Source organism: Schistocerca cancellata, chromosome 1 (assembly GCF_023864275.1).
Source record: "Schistocerca cancellata isolate TAMUIC-IGC-003103 chromosome 1, iqSchCanc2.1, whole genome shotgun sequence".
NCBI classification, from domain to species: Eukaryota; Metazoa; Arthropoda; class Insecta; order Orthoptera; family Acrididae; genus Schistocerca; species Schistocerca cancellata.
The window spans coordinates 299,172,520-299,192,664 of record NC_064626.1 but is presented as its reverse complement, the minus strand read 5'-3'; the positions used below and the strand labels follow the sequence as shown (position 1 = coordinate 299,192,664).

At 41.4% G+C, this 20,145-nt stretch overlaps 1 protein-coding gene across 4 annotated transcripts in view; it reads right to left on the bottom strand.

The window, feature by feature from the left end:
* LOC126171962 (ankyrin repeat and SOCS box protein 3-like) overlaps positions 1-20,145 on the bottom strand; it is a 255,336-nt gene that overhangs the window by 156,104 nt on the left and 79,087 nt on the right. For all 4 annotated transcript variants that reach the window (XM_049920840.1, XM_049920841.1, XM_049920843.1 and 1 more), the window contains exon 5: positions 2,775-2,932. In XM_049920840.1, the coding sequence (XP_049776797.1) occupies positions 2,775-2,932 (158 nt within the window). The remainder of the gene's footprint in view (positions 1-2,774; positions 2,933-20,145) is intronic.

The window sequence follows — 20,145 nt, the reverse complement described above, 5'->3', positions numbered from 1 at the left end:
TAACTGATGATGGTCGAAGTAGAGAGGATATAAAATGTAGACTGGCAATGGCAATGAAAGCGTTTCTAAAGAACAGAAATTTGTTAACATTGAGTATAGATTTAAGTGTCAGGAAGTCATTTCTGAAAGTATTTGTATGGAGTGTAGCTATGTATGGAAGTGAAACATGGACGATAAATAGTTTGGACAAGAAGAGAATAGAAGCTTTCAAAATGTGGTGCTACAGAAGAATGCTGAAGATTAGATGGGTAGATCACATAACTAATGAGGAGGTACTGAATAGAATTGGGGAGAAGAGGAGTTTGTGGCACGGCTTGGCAAGAAGAAGGGATCGGTTGGTAGGACATCAAGGGTTCACCAATTTGGTACTGGAGGGCAGCGCGGAGGATAAGAATTGTAGAGGGAGACCAAGAGATGAATACACTAAGCAGATTCAGAGGGATGTAGGTTGCAGTAGGTACTGGGAGATGAAGAGTCTTGCACAGGATAGAGTAGCTTGGAGAGGTGAATCAAACCAGTCTCAGGACTGAGGACCACAACAACAACAACATAAAACTATATTTAAAAGAATTTTCATACAAAAAGAAATTACAGACATTGGATGTGAGACTTACAGAAAATCAATGGAGAAAGTTGAAAATTTGTGCCAGAGAAGAATTCAGTCCCATGTTTCCTACTTATTAGGCAGTTGTGCTGACGACTGCACACCTGGGCACAGTAGTCATTGCTGCTGCATGGCCTACCCCACCACACCTCCTGACAGATCCAAATTCTCAATTTATCCACATACTACCTCCTGAGCCTCGGCCAGTACCCTCATTACTCACAGCATTTCGTTGGTTCCAGTAAGATCTTGAACCAGGTGTGTGTGGTAACTAATAATCATTATACTATTTGTATAATGATATTGGATAGCTTGTCACATTTTTCATATCAAACACCAAAGCAAACAACTGTCTCTACCCTCCTCCCCCCCACTCTCCCCTCTTATTCCTTTCACCTTTTCGTTACAACATCTCCCTACTGCCCCTTTTCATTTCACTGACCCTGTAAGAAATGGAAACATCCTCAAGGCAGCAACAATACACAGCTGAGAGTGATTCCTCTAAAGAGTAGCCAAAACATAATCATAAATGTCTTAAAAGGAGACTAAAACTGTGACTGTGAAAATCACCTCATATAAATCATACGGGCTGGAATCCAAAATTTTCGGGACTGGCACTGCCATCTGGAAAGTAGGAGTAGTAGATCTTTGCCACGCAAGGTGACGATAGCTGCATATCTGATAGTCAGCGTGCAGAGTGGCATTCAGCTGGGAGGACATGTTGCGTGTCCACATTGATTTCCGTAATACTTTGTGTTTGGTGTGTGGTGATTATACAATGGATCCGCGAACAGAACAGTGCGTGTGTATCAAGTTCTGTGTGAATCTCGGGAAAAGTGCTATGGAGACCCTTGCAATGATTCAACAAGTGTTTGGGGGACAGAGCATGAGCCATACATGTGTGTTTGAGTGACATGCTCGGTTCAGGGCTGGCCTTAGAGACATTGAAGGTGATGCTCACACTGGAAGGCCCATTAGCCGCACACCAACAGACATTGTTGCCAAACTTCAACAACTGGTCTGTACAGATCGATGTCGAACCATTCAAGACGTTGTGGATGAAGTGGGTATTGGTTATGGAACATGTCAACAATTGTTGACTGAAGAATTGGGCATGCACCGCGTCATCGCAAAATTTGTGCCAAGGATCTTGACTGCCGATCAGAAGGCACAGCATGTTGAAGTGTGCACATAACTTCATCAGACCACATCTGATGATCCAATCTTCTTGTCACGGGTTATCACCAGTGACAAGAGCTGGATTTATAGTAATGACCCAGAGACAAAGCAACAATCATCCCAGTGGAAGAACCCAGGCTCTCCAAGACCCAAAAACGTGAGACAGGTCAATAGCATGATCATCGTTTTCTTTGATACCAAGGGAACTGTGTACAAAGAATTTGTCCCACCCAACCAAACAGTGAATTCCGCGTACTACTGTGACGTTTTGTGACAGCTCCGTGAAAACGTGCAGTGACGATGGCCGAAACTTTGGCATCAAGGGAACTGGCTGCTGCATCACGACAATGCACCCTTTCACATGTCCTTGTTCACCAGGACCTTTTTGGCAAAAAACAACATGGTGGTTGTACCCTCCCCCCACCGTACTCGCCAGATTTGGCACCTTACAACTTCGCGCTATTCCCAAACTGAAACTCAAGTCGAAAGGCCGTCAAGTTCGACACTCTACAGAGGATTCAAGAAGCATCGCTGGCAGTGATAAACACCCTCAAAGAACAGGACTTCCAGAAAATATCTGACCAGTGGGAGAAGCGCTGGAACTGGTGTGTACATGCAGATAGGAACTAGTTCAAGGGTGATGGTGACCATTAGTCCAAAGGTAAGGTTTCCAACAGATGGCAGCATCAGTCCCAAAAATTTTGGATAGCACCTTGCACAATCAAACAGAAGTCCCAAACCAAAAATTATCCAACATTTTCATGTTTCATAAAACCACACTTCTTGTTTGAGACCACTATGTACATGTATGTATCTTTCTCTGACAAATAAAAAATTAAGTACTATGTACATGTCATTTTTGTTCTTTACTAATGACACACAAAACTAATTATAATCTGGCAACTCAAAGCTAAACGTTATTTAATTTTCATCATCACACCTTCAATTACTTATCAGCTCATATCACTGTTGCATACAACCAATGACTTACCTCTCATTTACAATGTGTAGTTCAGGCTTATCCAATTTTTTAATGATCTCATGAAAGCCAATGTAGGCAGCACGCATGAGAGGTGTGAGTCCATCTGAATTTTTTACTTTCAGGTCCGCTTCATATCTCAGCAACAAATTCACCATTTCTACAGACCTCTGTAAATGAATCCATATTGTCATATTATTAGCCATGTATCAACTTGCACTTTAAACAAGTGTTGATAGGTTGTCCATTGAAACTTCCTGGCAGATCAAAACTGTGTGCCGGACCGGCACACAGTTTTGATCTGCCAGGAATTTTCATATCTGCGCTCACTCTGCTGCAGAGTGAGAAAATTTCATCCAGGTAGTCCATTGTTTTCATCATAAATCACTGTAGCAATATGTGGAACTCCAAAGCAGTGCAGCTCATCCCTAAGTAAGTTCTTATTAATGACTGACGCACAAAGAGGAAATAGGGCAAATGTATTTCTCAGATATTGTCGGGACTTCCTATTTTTATGTGTATATGGGATGACATACTCTGAGATGATGGGTGTCTTCAGTGCAGTATGATAGTCACAGCAGTTTAGAAAAGCACCTTGAGAAGAATACTTGCTCAGGCACAGCAACAGAGTTTCTTGGGAGTGCAACACACCACCTTGGAAGATGGTCAACAATCCCAGTGTGCACTTGCAAGAATATCAAGAAGAGACTAGTTTGGTCAGATGGTCTGTAAACATTCATGCTGCAACCTTGTCAAGGGTTGTAATTCCCATCTGAATAATTAATTTACGAGTAACTACAAAGTAGCTTTGTTGGCAGTTGCTTACTTAAAGACAAGTATGTGAGCACATATTGAATATAAAGTATGTCTGTCAATGTTATTCTTTTATTCAAGGAACAAAACAAAGTAAGTTTAAATGGTCCAATGCTACAAAAAAATATATACAGTAACATCACATTTGTGCCTCTATAGTGCGAGATACAAATAACAGAGGGATTGGAAGGGAAAAAAATGTAAATACAAATGAAGAAATTAATGAAAAAGTATTTGCTGTGAGAATTCATGTACCTGACAGAAGAAGATGAAACTATTACAAGTAGCAATTGTTTACTCTTTTGAAAGAAGTGAGAACTTGGACAGGTTGAAAGACATGAAAAAGAAGATTAAATATTGGTTATAAAAGAATAATTTTGCAAGAGTGGGAAAAGATATTTAAAGGGGATAACCACTATAAATACACAACTTTCTTGAAATTATTTGGTTGCCTAGGGTAACAGTATTGGAGTCAAAGGGTCAAAACAAATAATGGAAAACATCTAAACCCACTACACTTAATTATAACTGCTGCTACGAGCATTTGTAGTGTTGTTTACATACTTTTTTTGGAGCTCAGGAAGCAGAAAAAGATTGTTTTAAACAAAGAAGAATTTGTCAAGTATATCCAAGCTGTGCAAAGGGTTGATTGCTGACAACCAAGCTGTGGCCAACGGATGCACAGCAACATCTGGGCTTGTGACATGATAGTGCCCTCATACTGTGCATATCCACCATGGGCGATGGCAGTGAGATGCAGCCAAGCCAAATATTGCAACTTGTGATGTCTGACCCAGCAGCTCCAGGTTGTCGATTTAAAAGGTAAGTGACACAAATGTGGGTGTCAGTGGAAATTTGTTTTTGTGACATTGTCTTGTATTATGCCAATCTTAACCCAAAAAATTGAAGACCTATTTGAAAAGTATGCAGCAAAGCTTAATCAAGAAGTAAAAGCTTATCTAAGACAAAGAAACTCATAAAATGTGTTGTAAAATAGAAGAAACTATTTTAGGCACTGAGAACCATAAAGGTCTAAAGCACACTGCCATCAGGTAGATACTGAAGTGAATATCACAGAAATAGGTGAGAGAGCTTTTAATGAATGATCTTACTTACCACGTGGATCTACTACAAAGATGAACTTGACCCACCAGAAAATCAACAAATGTCATGAGCATGTATACATGCCACAATTTCAAACTCAACAATAGTGTGCTTTGGGCCCTTATGATTCTCAGTGCCTCAGTTCTAAGTCACAAAACATGAAGAACATATTGTGAAGTTAAGGCACAAAAAGACATGAGAGTAACACAAGAATTAGAGAGCTAACAGAAGCAGTAGTAGCTATGAAAAGGAAATTATATTCTGAAATCAACAAACAATGTGATTTAGTTCATTATCAGCAACCACTGATCATTTAAAGAATCAAACTATCATAGATAAAACAGCTTCACACATCTGATTACTTCGCAAATTAGTTAATATGCTAAATATTTGACTTTAAGCATGTAAGTGAGAAAAAGTTTGACAGGTTCTGGGAAGAACTGCTGAATAAGGACACAGTTAGTGAAATATCACACCTAGAGTGTTTAGAAGAGTTTCAATGGGAATAGGATAAGGATGCAGCTAAGCAATTTCTAAAATTTAACCCTCTCCAATCCAATTTTTCTTCTCGCTGCAATGTCCCTACCTCTCCCTTGATTCCCATGGTACAAGACTCAACGCCTACCTCTTACTTACGAGGGTTGGAATTTATATAGTGGCAACTATTTATTCACAACCAATACAAAAGAGTTACCATATTTACTCGAATCTAAGCCGCACTCGTAGCTAAGCCGCACCTGAAAAATGAGACTCGAAATAAAGGGAAAAAAAATTCCCGAATCTAAGCCGCACCTGAAATTTGAGACTCGAAATTCAAGGGGAGAGAAAAGTTTTAGGCCGCACCTCCAAAACGAAACAAAGTTGGTCCATTGTAATATGAGACACAATTTAGGTCGAATGAAAGACGATACAGCTACAGTAGTTTGGTTCGAGTTGTAAGATTAGCAGTTAAGCTTTACCAGGTAGCCATTGCTATGCGTCAGGCGCTCCGTCCGCATTTATACGGGTACCCTTCCTTTTTCACGTGCTTCGTCTGGTTTGAATCGATTGCTTATTTTGCTTTGATCTGATAAGTGCCGTTTTCTTTGTTTAGGTGTTTACGTCACTCTAAGCTGAAAATGCATTACTGTACTGCGTCATGCATTGTTTGTCGCATTATGATAGTGCGTGTTTACGGCCTGTCGCCGCCCGCGGCATGGCTTGCTTTTGTGCGCGCTACCGCCGCTTACAATTAAAAAAAAAGAGAGAGGAATCATCTCATTAGCGAAACAATGGCAAGAGACTGCTATTTGTTGTTACTTACACTGCTGCTTTCTTTGATAATGATCAACAAGAACCAAATAATAGACTGCGTATGATAGAACATGTTCTGAATGAGAGTTAGGCGAAAATTTTTCTCCGTTTGAAAACCTTTGCGGACGCTTCTTTAGTACATCAAATTCTGCACAGAAATTAGTCATCTTAGATTTAAAAATCTAGTCAGTTGTCGTGCTTCGTTTCTGACTGTATCACTAATAGGCATAAGAATAATACGAATATAAACATGACATGATCCGTATATTCTTCCGCGTTTGCTGTTGTCTCACTCTAGTTTCGTAGTTTATTAGGCAGACAGGATTTAAATGAGATAGCAACAAACACGAAAGAATACATGGCAAAAAGTTTATATTCGTATTATTCTTATGGTGAAGAGAATAATGCATGTGATTCACATTTCATCAGGTTCCTATTAGCAACAGTCTTGCCAGTCGGATTTTCGTAGTACATTGAAATTCTGCTAAATTCGAAGATGAACAATACGGAATTTTTATTTACTTAAAAAGCTCGTCTTCCACCTTTTTTTTAAAAAAAATTATTTACTGATGCAGAGGTTTTGTCGCCAGTATTTATCTCTGTGCCTACAAAGCATTCCTGTGTAGTGCTGCATATATTCGATGGCAGAAGTTAGTTGTGGCGGCACCTACCAACATTTTTCAGAACTTCCGCTTGCTTTGCACTCGATTCTAAGCCGCAGGCGGTTTTTTGGATTACAAAAACTGGAAAAAAAAGCACGGCTTCGATTAGAGTAAATATGGTACATGTTTTTACCTGTTACTGTCCTTCAAAGTAGTCACCAGCATTGTGCAGAACACATTGCCAGAGGGTTGGAATTTATATAGTGGCAACTATTTATTCACAACTGATACAAAAGAGTTACATGTTTTTACCTGTTACTGTCCTTCAAAGTAGTCACCAGCATTGTGCAAAACACATTGCCAGTGATGTGGAAGGTGTAGTATAACGTTAGCAGAGCCTGTTCTGTTGATGGTGCAAATGATGCAGTCTACAGCCTGGCAAAACCCTGGAACAGTTCTAAAGTGAATGCCATGAAGTGATTCCCTCATCTTTGGAATCAAATCAAAGTCACAAGGACTTAAGTTCGGGGAGTATGGTGGATGGTACAGAACTTTCCAGTTCCATCGACCAAACAGACCAGCTTCAGCTTGCGCTGTATGCGCCTGCACATTGTCATGCAAAATGTTGGGTGGGTTGCACAGAAAGTGTCACCACTTCTTTCGCAAAGCTGATCATGGGTGATGCTTCAAAAATGAACAGTAATACGACTTAAGTCCTTGTGATTTTGATTTGATTCTGAAGATGAAAGAACCACTTCATGGCATTCACTTCAGAACTGTTCCAGAGATTCGACAGGCAGTACTCTGCTCCATTCACACCATCAACAGAACAGGCTCTGTTAACGGTATACTATGCCTTCCACATCACTGGCAACAGGTTCTACACAATGTTGGAGACTACTTTGAAGGACAGTAATAGGTGCAAAATGTAACTCTTCTGTATCGGTTGTGAATAAATAGTTGCCACTATTTAAGTTCGAACCCTTGTATTTTACCCGGATAAGACTGTAAGGAATTACAAGTCATTATGTTACTGTTAAAAAAAAAATTGCAATATCTACATCTACATCTACATCTACATTTATACTCCGCAAGCCACCCAACAGTGTGTGGCGGAGGGCACTTTACGTGCCACTGTCATTACCTCCCTTTCCTGTTCCAGTCGCGTATGGTTCGCGGGAAGAACGACTGTCTGAAAGCCTCCGTGCGTGCTCTAATCTCTCTAATTTTACATTCGTGATCACCTCGGGAGGTATAAGTAGGGGGAAGCAATATATTCGATACCTCATCCAGAAACGCACCCTCTCGAAACCTGGCGAGCAAGCTACACCGCGATGCAGAGCGCCTCTCTTGCAGAGTCTGCCACTTGAGTTTGTTAAACATCTCCATAACGCTATCACGGTTACCAAATAACCCTGCGACGAAACGCGCCGCTCTTCTTTGTATCTTCTCTATCTCCTATGTCAACCCGATCTGGTACGGATCCCACACTGATGTGCAATACTCAAGTATAGGTCGAACGAGTGTTTTGTAAGCCACCTCCTTTGTTGATGGACTACATTTTCTAAGGACTCTCCCAATGAATCTCAACCTGGTACCCGCCTTACCAACAATTAATTTTATATGATCATTCCACTTCAAATCGTTCCGCACGATTACTCCCAGATATTTTACAGAAGTAACTGCTACCAGTGCTTGTTCTGCTATCATATAATCATACAATAAAGGATCCTTCTTTCTATGTATTCGCAATACATTACATTTGTCTATGTTAAGGATCAGTTGCCACTCCCTGCACCAAGTGCCTATCCGCTGCAGATCTACCTGCATTTCGCTACAATTTTCTAATGCTGCAACTTCTCTGTACATTTCAGCATCATCTGCGAAAAGCCGCATGGAACTTCCGACACTATCTACTAGGTCATTTATATATATTGTGAAAAGCAATGGTCCCATAACACTCCCCTGTGGCACGCCAGAGGTTACTTTAACGTCTGTAGACGTCTCTCCATTGATAACAACATGCTGTGTTCTGTTTGCTAAAAACTCTTCAATCCAGCCACACAGCTAGTCTGATATTCCGTAGGCTCTTACTTTGTTTATCGGGCGACAGTGCGGAACTGTATCGAACGCCTTCCGGAAGTCAGGGAAAATAGCATCTACCTGGGAGCCTGTATCTAATATTTTCTGGGTCTCATGAACAAATAAAGCGAGTTGGGTGTCACACGATCGCTGTTTCCGGAATCCATGTTGATTCCTACATAGTAGATTCTGGGTTTCCAAGAACGACATGATACTTGAGCAAAAAACATGTTCTAAAATTCTACAACAGATCGACATCAGAGATATAGGTCTATAGTTTTGCGCATCTGCTCGGCGACCCTTCTTGAAGACTGGGACTACCTGTGCTCTTTTCCAATCATTTGGAACCTTCTGTTCCTCTAGAGACTTGCGGTACACAGCTGTTAGAAGGGGGGCAAGTTCTTTCGCGTACTCTGTGTAGAATCGAATTGGTATCCCGTCAGGTCCAGTGGACTTTCCTCTGTTGAGTGATTCCAGTTGCTTTTCTATTCCTTGGACACTTATTTCAACGTCAGCCATTTTTTCGTTTGTGCGAGGATTTAGAGAAGGAACTGCAGTGCGGTCTTCCTCTGTGAAACAGCTTTGGAAAAAGGTGTTTAGTATTTCAGCTTTACGCTTGTCATCCTCTGTTTCAATGCCATCATCATCCTGGAGTGTCTGGACATGCTGTTTCGAGCCACTTACTGATTTAACGTAAGACCAGAACTTCCTAGGATTTTCTGTCAAGTCGGTACATAGAATTTTACTTTCGAATTCACTGAACGCTTCACGCATAGCCCTCCTTACGCTAACTTTGACATCGTTTAGCTTCTGTTTGTCTCAGAGGTTTTGGCTGCGTTTAAACTTGGAGTGAAGCTCTCTTTGCTTTCGCAGTAGTTTCCTAACTTTGTTGTTGTACCACGGTGGGTTTTTCCCGTCCCTCACAGTTTTACTCGGCACGTACCTGTCTAAAACGCATTTTACGATTGCCTTGAACTTTTTACATAAACACTCAACATTGTCAGAGTCGAAACAGAAATTTTCGTTTTGATCTGTTAGGTAGTCTGAAATCTGCCTTCTATTTCTCTCGCTAAACAAATAAACCTTCCTCCCTTTTTTTATATTCCTATTAACTTCCACATTCAGGGATGCTGCAACGGCCTTATGATCACTGATTCCCTGTTCTGCACACACAGAGTCGAAAAGTTCGGGTCTGTTTGTTATCAGTAGGTCCAAGATGTTATCTCCATGAGTCAGTTCTCTGTTTAATTGCACGAGGTAATTTTTGGATAGTGCACTCAGTATAATGTCACTCGATGCTCTGTCCCTACCACCCGTCCTAAACATCTGAGTGTCCCAGTCTATATCTGGTAAATTGAAATCTCCACCTAAGACTATAACATGCTGAGAAAATTTATGTGAAATGTATTCCAAATTTTCTCTCAGTTGTTCTGCCATTAATGCTGCTGAGTCGGGAGGTCGATAAAAGGAGCCAATTATTAACCTAGCTCGGTTGTTGAGTGTAACCTCCACCCATAATAATTCACAGGAACTATCCACTTCTACTTCAATACAGGATAAACTACTACTAACAGCGATGAACACTCCACCACCGGTTGCATGCAGTCTATCCTTTCTAAACACCGTCTGTACCTTTGTAAAAATTTCGGCAGAATTTATCTCTGGCTTCAGCCAGCTTTCTGTACCTATAACAATTTCCGCTTCGGTGCTTTCTATCAGCGCTTGAAGTTCCGGTACTTTACCAACGCAGCTTCGACAGTTTACAATTACAATACCGATTGCTGCTTGGTCCCCGCATGTTCTGACTTTGCCCCGCACCTGTTGAGGCTGTTGCCCTGTCTGTACTTGCCCAAGGCCATCTAACCTAAAAATCGCCCAGCCCACGCCACACAACCCCTGCTACCCGTGTAGCTGCTTGTTGCGTGTAGTGGACTCCTGACCTATCCAGCGGAACCTGAAACCCCACCACCCTATGGCGCAAGTTGAGGAATCTGCAGCCCACACGGTCGCAGAACCGTCTCAGCCTCTGATTCAGACCCTCCACTCGGCTCTGTACCAAAGGTCCGCAGTCAGTCCTGTCGACGATGCTGCAGATGGTGAGCTCTGCTTTCATGCTGCTAGCGAGACTGGCAGTCTTCACCAAATCAGATAGCCGCCGGAGCCAGAGAGGATTTCCTCCAATCCATAGTGACACACATCATTGGTGCCGACATGAGCGACCACCTGCAGATGGGTGCACCCTGTACCCTTCATGGCATCCGGAAGGACCCTTTCCACATCTGGAATGACTCCCCCCGGTATGCACACGGAGTGCACATTGGTTTTCTTCCCCTCTCTTACTGCCATATCCCTAAGGGGCCCCATTATGCGCCTGACGTTGGAGCTCCCAACTACCAGTAAGCCCACCCTCTGCGACCGCCCGGATCTTGCAGACTGAGGGGTAACCTCTGGAATAGGACAAGCAGCCATGTCAGGCCGAAGATCAGTATCAGCCTGAGACAGAGCCTGAAACTGGTTCGTTAGCCAAACTGGAGAGGCCTTCCGTTCAGCCCTCCGGAATGTCTTTCGCCCCCTGCCACACCTTGAGACGACCTCCCACACTACCACAGGTGAGGGATCAGCCTCAATGCAGGCAGTATCCCGGGCAACCACAGCCGTAGTCTGATCGGGGGATGCGTGGGACGAGCTGGCCGTCCCCGACAAACCCCCATCCGGACCCCCACAGTGATGCCCATTGGCAACAGCCTCAAGCTGTGTGACCGAAGCCAACACTGCCTGAAGCTGGGAGTGAAGGGATGCCAACTCAGCCTGCATCCGAACACAGCAGTTGCAGTCCCTATCCATGCTAAAAACTGTTGTGCAAAGAACGTCTGAACTAATCTACAAAGAGCGCAAACAAATTGACACAAAATTTAAACGGTTATTAAAATACAAGATTGCCTAGTAAATGCAGTAATGCTGCTACTTGCGCACTGCTGACACACTGCTCGGCGGTGGAAGGAGACTACGCGATTTTACACTATTCGGGTACTAAAACGCGATGCTACAACTCTCAAATACTATAATACGTCCGAAATTTATGAATTAAACAATGCAAGCACCAAAAACACGCAAAGAAATTAAGAATTAAACTATGTAACAAATGAGTGAGCTAGGAGTATACGACTTGCTGCTGCAGCTGCTTATCCAACGGTGGCAGGGAGCACACTGACTCTGACCAACCGACACTGGCCATTCAAAACAAAAACAGAAGACAGACGACTACGCGAATTTACACTATTCAGGTACTAAAACGCGATGCTGCAACTCTCAAATACTATAATATGCCCGAAATTTATGAATTAAACAATGCAAGTACCAAAAACACGCAAAGAAATTAAGAATTAAACTATGTAACAAGTGAGTGAGCTAGGAGTATACGACTTGCTGCTGCAGCTGCTTATCCAACGGCGGCAGGGAGCATAGGGAGGTCACTTGACAATCTCTACATATGGTGTTTTTGTTTAGGGCTGCTTATAATTCTTTTTCTGTAAGGTACTTCTTAAAACATTCTCCCGGTTGAATTCCAGACCTCCTTGCATGTTTCACAGAAGTAAATCGCTACTCTTCTTACTCCTTTCTTCTTGCATTTGCTGCAAACCATGATTTTCTTCAGTGCACCTTGCACCTTCCCATTTAGTCTCTCCTTGGCATCAGACAATGGTGGTCTTCCTCTCTTCCTTGAATTTGTATTTCTCACTTGGCTGACTAGTTGTCTGATTAGATTTCCTCTATAAGAATGATGAGTCTGCAGTTGTTCTCCATGTCCATTTTTATCTCCTGAGTAGAGAATATAGCTGTTCACTAAAGCACCTTCAATCAGCCAAAAGAATAATTTTTCCACCACTTGTATGATCACCTTATGAAACCATAGCTACCACAGGACTGTTCAGCCCTGTACACTCCTCCCATAAACTTCATGTATTTCAAAACAATAGTGGATTTCAGGAACTTTACAGGCTCTTTTTTCCTACAACCAGTGATCAATTGGATTTGATGGCCAAAGAATGTGCTCACCATTGTCACTAACCTCTTGTCATGGAATGAAAGACAGATAATTTTCATTTCACTTTGATAAGCACTTAACTCATATTCAGGAAGTTTTGTCTTCTTCAAATTGGATGGAAAATCCTTCTTGGAAGGTGTAACTGTATATGTTAGATGAAATTCGATTTTTTGCATTTCCTGAGCAAGTTGAGGGTTTCAAAAATGGTGCAAATGGCTCTGAGCACTATGGGACTTAACTGCTAAGGTCATCAGTCCCCTAGAACTTAGAACTAATTAAACCTAACTAACCTAAGGACAACACACACATCCATGCCCGAGGCAGGATTCGAACCTGCAAGTTGAGGGTTTGTGTAGAGCCTGTCAGGGAAGATGTGACAGTCAGAACCACCTACACAAGCAAGTGATTCCCATGCTAAATAAGCTACTATTCAGATTGAAAGAGGTAAATTAGGATGAATTAGACTTTCTGTAGTTGTCTTTCAGTAATATAGAATGTCAGGAAAAACATGACCATTTTCTGAATCATATAGACAGAAAACTAGTAAACCTGTCTTCGCAGGCTTCTTTAGATTGCAGCAATTGAGTTGAATCCTTCCTTTGAATCCTACTGTGCTCTCATTTTTAGCCACATTTCTTTTGGTACGTAAAGTTCTTTGCATTTACTGTTAATAAAAGCACTAACGTTCTTCACTTTTCTCCCTCTCGTATGTTGACAGTGCTGAGGCACACCTGGTGAAACTAAATGCAGCACCAAAAATGCATGGGGGGGGGGGGGGGGGGAGATGGTGGAGGGAGGAGAGAAGAAGAAGATGAAGAAGGAGAAGGAGAAGGACGAGGAGGAGGAGGAGGAGGAGGAGAAATGGAGATGAGAAAAATATCTTTGAAAAATAGAGTTTGTTCTAGCCAGTCTTCTGTAAAATAGTCAACTAATTCTGCCTTCAAATTCAAGCCCACGTACAATATTACACCATGAAAAGCCTTCAGTTCTTTTGATGAAACATCTATCAATGAGTGCCACACTGAGTGTTATATCATTACAACCATAGCTGGGAAAGTTGTAAAAGATATATATTGAACAACATCTGACCTGATCAAAATATTTAGATGATCCAATACACGAGAATCAATTTGTTAAAGTATAATTCAGAATTTGCCCTATCCAGTATCATAGGAAATAGACTTGGTGTTGAGTTTGGACTGTGGTCAACGAATTATTGACTTTTATTGAAGGATTGGATATTAAATAGTGAGTGATAGATATTCACAGGTGGAAAGTTCCAGGAGAAATAATAACAGGGATGGTAGGTATCAAGTGATAGATATTCACAGGTGGAAAGTTCCAGGAGAAATAATAACAGGGATGGTAGGTATCAACATAAACTCCACAGGCCATAAGGGAGTGTCTACTGTCAAGTACAACACCAACCCACCAATAGAAGCAATAACTAAAAAAGATAGTGGTGTAAGGTAATTAATTTTGGAAAAAATCTTCTGGCAGCATATAAACAGGGTGACTGACAGAATCCCACATAACCGGAATGGAAGACATTGAACATTCTGGGGGAGATGTTACACCTCAGGGTTTGACAGAGGAACTACATGTCTTAATATTTAGCAAATGATAACACTCTCACAACTGATATTCACAACAGCGTGTTTACTAGCAGAAGAGGGTGAGGAATCGGGGGAAAAGTTGATATTCAGTTTCATTCAGGTAGTGGTACACCACTGATATCACAGAAATTCCTCACAGTGTTAAGATATAAGTTTTCATGTGCAATTCTGCTGGTAACAGGAGTATATACTGGACATAAACTAGAAATAAAGGAAAATCTATAAAAAGGAAAGAAGATTGTCTTTTGTTGCTTAAAATTACTCTTTCTCGGTTGTTAAAGAGTACCATGCATTTGGATTTAACAAAGAAAATTCTCTTCAGCTATTCACTGGAAACAACAAGGATTTACTTTGTTAGCCTCTGTTGCTGAAATCTCACATCAACATTCAGCATCACAAATTTTATATCACATATGAATGTGTACAATCAACAAAAGGTTGTGACTGTAAAGAAGGAAGCAAATGTCTGGGTCTGAGCCCCACTCCAAAACAGTTCTAATCAGCCACTTTCAAAATTCTGTACACTTTACTGCAGAGTGAAAGATTCATACGTCAGGGAAAAAACTGGCTGTGATTCACACGGGAACATTCCCAAGTATCAATAAACGATCCTGATAAACTTTGGCAGATATGCAGAAGGGGCAAAATAGTGCAATACATATTTTTTCATTTGTACCCAATTTCATTTTTTGAGGTAAAACATACCCCGAAAGGTAATTTGGTATTTTAGGTTTGTAAGGAATATCTGCGAAACAATGATACACAAAAAATGTTTTTCATATAAAAGTTGACATGTAATTCATGTTCTTGAAAGCTATACAATCAATGTTTGTAATAATTTGAAATTTCACAAAATTAACTACCACCATTACTTAATTCTGAAAAATAAAAACTTTTGTTACAACGTAAATTAAAGTAGCTTTCAAGCTGCATACATCCCTTTGTGATAATGCTGGGTCTTGAACTAATGACAATATTATGAAAAGGCTAGAGTGGTATTCACCATATACTGGAGATGTTGAGTCACAGACAGGCACAATATAAAAAGACTCCTACACAAATACTTTTGGCCAAAAGGTGTTCTGAATCAGACAACATACACATAAAAACAAAGATGATGTGACTTACCAAATGAAAGTGCTGGCAGGTCGACAGACACACAAACGAACACAAACATACACACAAAATTCAAGCTTTCGCAACAAACTGTTGCCTCATCAGGAAAGAGGGAAGGAGAGGGAAAGACGAAAGGATGTGGGTTTTAAGGGAGAGGGTAAGGAGTCATTCCAGTCCCGGGAGCGGAAAGACTTACCTTAGGGGGAAAAAAGGACGGGTATACACTCGCACACACACACACATCCACCCACACATATACAGACACAAGCAGACATATTTAAAGACAAAAGAGTTTGGGCAGAGATGTCAGTCGAGGCAGAAGTGCAGAGGCAAAGATGTTGTTGAATGACAGGTGAGGTATGAGTGGCGGCAACTTGAAATTAGCGGAGATTGAGGCCTGGTGGATAACGGGAAGAGAGGATATATTGAAGAGCAAGTTCCCATCTCCGGAGTTCGGATAGGTTGGTGTTAGTAGGAAGTATCCAGATAACCCGGACGGTGTAACACTGTGCCAAGATGTGCTGGTCGTGCACCAAGGCATGTTTAGCCACAGGGTGATCCTCATTACCAACAAACACTGTCTGCCTGTGTCCATTCATGCGAATGGACAATTTGTTGCTGGTCATTCCCACATAGAATGCATCACAGTGTAGGCAGGTCAGTTGGTAGATCACGTGGGTGCTTTCACACGTGGCTCTGCCTTTGATTGTGTACACCTTCCGGGTTACAGGACTGGAGTAGGTGGTGGTGGGAGGGTGCATGGGACAGGTTTTACACCGGGGGCGGTTACAAGGGTAGGAGCCAGAGGGTAGGGAAGGTGGTTTCGGGATTTCATAGGGATGAACTAAGAGGTTACGAAGGTTAGGTGGACGGCGGAAAGACACTCTTGGTGGAGTGGGGAGGATTTCATGAAGGATGGATCTCATTTCAGGGCAGGATTTGAGGAAGTCGTATCCCTGCTGGAGAGCCACATTCAGAATCTGATCCAGTCCCGGAAAGTATCCTGTCACAAGTGGGGCACTTTTGTGGTTCTTCCGTGGGAGGTTCTGGGTTTGAGAGGATGAGGAAGTGGCTCTGGTTATTTGCTTCTGTACCAGGTCGGGAGGGTAGTTGCGGGATGCGAAAGCTGTTGTCAGGTTGTTGGTGTAATGCTTCAGGGATTCCGGACTGGAGCAGATTCGTTTGCCACGAAGACCTAGGCTGTAGGGAAGGGACCGTTTGATGTGGAATGGGTGGCAGCTGTCGTAATGGAGGTACTGTTGCTTGTTGGTGGGTTTGATGTGGACGGATGTGTGAAGCTGGCCATTGGACAGGTGAAGGTCAACATCAAGGAAAGTGGCATGGGATTTGGAGTAGGACCAGGTGAATCTGATGGAACCAAAGGAGTTCTGCCTCGACTGACATCTCTGCCCAAACTCTTTTGTCTTTAAATATGTCTGCTTGTGTCTGTATATGTGTGGATGGATGTGTGTGTGTGTGCGAGTGTATACCCGTCCTTTTTTCCCCCTAAGGTAAGTCTTTCCGCTCCCGGGACTGGAATGACTCCTTACCCTCTCCCTTAAAACCCACATCCTTTCGTCTTTCCCTCTCCTTCCCTCTTTCCTGATGAGGCAACAGTTTGTTGCGAAAGCTTGAATTTTGTGTGTATGTTTGTGTTCGTTTGTGTGTCTGTCGACCTGCCAGCACTTTCATTTGGTAAGTCACATCATCTTTGTTTTTAAGTATATTTTTCCTTCGTGGAATGTTTCCTTCTATTATAAAGACAACATACACACACGCACATTCCAGCAAATGCAAATCCTACACATATGACCACTGTCTTTGGCTCCTCTGGTCTGGCCTCAACAGCCAGAGAGAGTGGTCATGTGTGTATGAATCGCATTTGCATGACTGTGTGTATGCTGCCTAATTCAGAAGAAGGTCTCTTGACCTAAAGCAGTCTTTTTGTTGCGCCTATCTGTAAATCAATATCTCTATTATATGAAGAGTCCAGAGGAAAAACCTTGAAAGTCCAAAATTCCAAAATTTCTGTTTTTTCATAATTTAATAGACCAGCCAATGTAGCTTTAGCTGGTTTTACAGAACTGATCAAAAACCCGATGAGCCAAGAGATATTCTGATATCTTGTAAACATGTGCAGGTGTAAAACATTATAAGTCCATGCAAAACAGGGGAATATCCTGACAAGTCCAGAGAAAGCAATGATAAAATTTTATCACTTAATGATTCCCAGCCCACGCAGGTCTGTTTTCACTAATGTTATTGTTGTTTTATCATAGTTGGCACAGTCATTGTTGTGTATAAGTTGACCATTGTTGTTAGCTTTGTGGAGTTCGTGAAGGAAGTTAGATCTAGCGTTGTATTCTGTCAGTGTAAAATGAATAAAGAAGACAGTGACTCATCTACTTGCCAATAAAACTATAGAATGTCATCAAAGAATCTAGCAAGGAAAAGGAAGAAGTATGGTTGCGTTAGAGATGCCTCCAAATGTTTAAGATTGCAGTCACATGAAACAGGAGGACCATGTAAGTGGAAAAACAATTGTTTTCATATTGTCAGTGATGAAAATTAAAGGAATATTATCAATAACATGAACCACTTTCAAAATCATGCTGAAATAAACCTCTATTTAAGTGGTTTAATCACAGTGGTCCCTGTACAGTGCAGGCATCCTAGAAGAGAAGAGCAGGAAGCAAAGTTTCGTGATGCATCATATAAATTCAGTGTTTGTATTACCATTAATGGAAGTTTCCAAGAAGTACATGTGTGCAACGAAGCATTTATGTCATTACATGGAATAAAGAAGGGCAAGGTAGACCATTTACTGAAGAAATTTAAATCTGGATACCAACCTCTACGAGACGGTCGAGGGAAACACAGATCCCGCTCACAGGCTTTGAATGATGAAACATGTGCAATAATAAGAGGGCACATTAATTCATTTAAAGGTCACAACAGCCACTACAGTTTGACAAAGACAGAAAAAATTTACCTGCCAGAGTCTTCGAATAATAAAAAAAATGTTCCACATATTCCATATATTCAAGGAGAAGTTTCAGGATCAGAACGTGTCGTATGAAACATACTGCACTATATTCAATTCAGATTTCAATATATGTTATGGATATCCACGATCTGATACTTGTGGCTCCTGCGATGAGTATCTAGCCAAGAAGAAAAATTTGGAGAAGGAACTGTCTTTAACATCATCTGTTGAAAATAAAGTAAGGCTTCATTCTGAGCTTCGATCCAATCAAATAGCCATGAATTGCATCTCAGAAAACAAAAAGTATTCTCTGACAGGAAAAAAAAGCCAAAGATGGAAAGTCAAAAAAATCCATCAAAAGTTCCAATTACGATGGACTATAGCAAAAACTTTCCTTGTCCAAATATAAAGACAAATGAAGTTTATTATAAACGACAGCTTTCTGTATCTATATTCAATGTCCATGTTTTGGCAACAGGGGACAGCTATTTTTACATGTATCCAGAGAGCACAGGCCGAAAAAGAGCAGACGAAGTTACATCGTTCCTTCATCATTTTGTGCACAATTTTCTAAATCCAGAACTCAGACATCTGGTGATCTTCTGTGACTCCTGCAGAGGGCAAAACAGGAATGCCACTGTGTTCAGATTCCTTCACCATCTGGTCCATACAGAAAAACGATTGAACTATGTAAAGATGACATTCCCCATAAGAGGTCCTTCGTACATCGAAGTTGATAGACCAAACTCAGGAATGTCAAATTCGAAAGGACTGGTGTCAGGTTTTTCAGAATTCACACACACACACTCTTCGGCTTTTGTCATTATTGATGTTGAGAAGCAACCACAGATAATCAAATGCTGGACAGAGTATCTGGATAATACAACATACAAGAAGAAACTCCCTTTCCAGTCCAGGCCAATAAGAGAATTGGAAGTCACACGACACCATGCAGCACTGGTTCGGTATAGAGGAAGCTACAATGGAGCATATGAGCAAGCTTCATTACTTCTTCGTGGAAAGAAAGGGCAAGATTCCAGCCTGAAAGAAGGCGAGTTCAGCTTACCCTCTGCTAAATCTGAAGGTATAGTAATTCTTTTACAGCAATATGATTTGAAGGTTTTTTTTAAAAAAATATGTATTTTTTTAGTATTAGGCATATAGCTATTTAAATTAAGGGTTTCTGGTTCTTTTTTAAAATATCTGCTGAGAAATACAGAGATTTACAAGACTTGAAAAGATTTTGCCATCATTACCAGATGTTTTTTATCCTTCGTATGATGCTCAAAATGTCCCCCCCCCCCCCCCCCCCCCCACACACACACACACACACACACACACACGCTGGGCACCCACCTTTTCATAGTTTTTGAGTTTGGGCTGAGAATTTGAGAACTTCTTTTTGAAGCCCAAAATGTCCTTATGACAACATCAATATCTGGTAAACAAACATCCGACCAGGTCAAAAGATGTACTCAGTGAGAGTGAAATATCTATATTATTGTTAGAGTCTTGTGGGAGTCAATATGAAAGGAACCATTCAGAGAATTGCACCTGAGGACAAGGAACTTATTCAGCTGGTGATCCGAAAGGGCTTGACAGCACAGATACAGCCACGGAATATAAACAGCTTTTGATGTTGGAAGAACCTTGTGTGAAGACTTTGACATCATAATCATTCAGCAGAATGAGATCTGAATCTCCACTTGAGAAACAATATAATCAA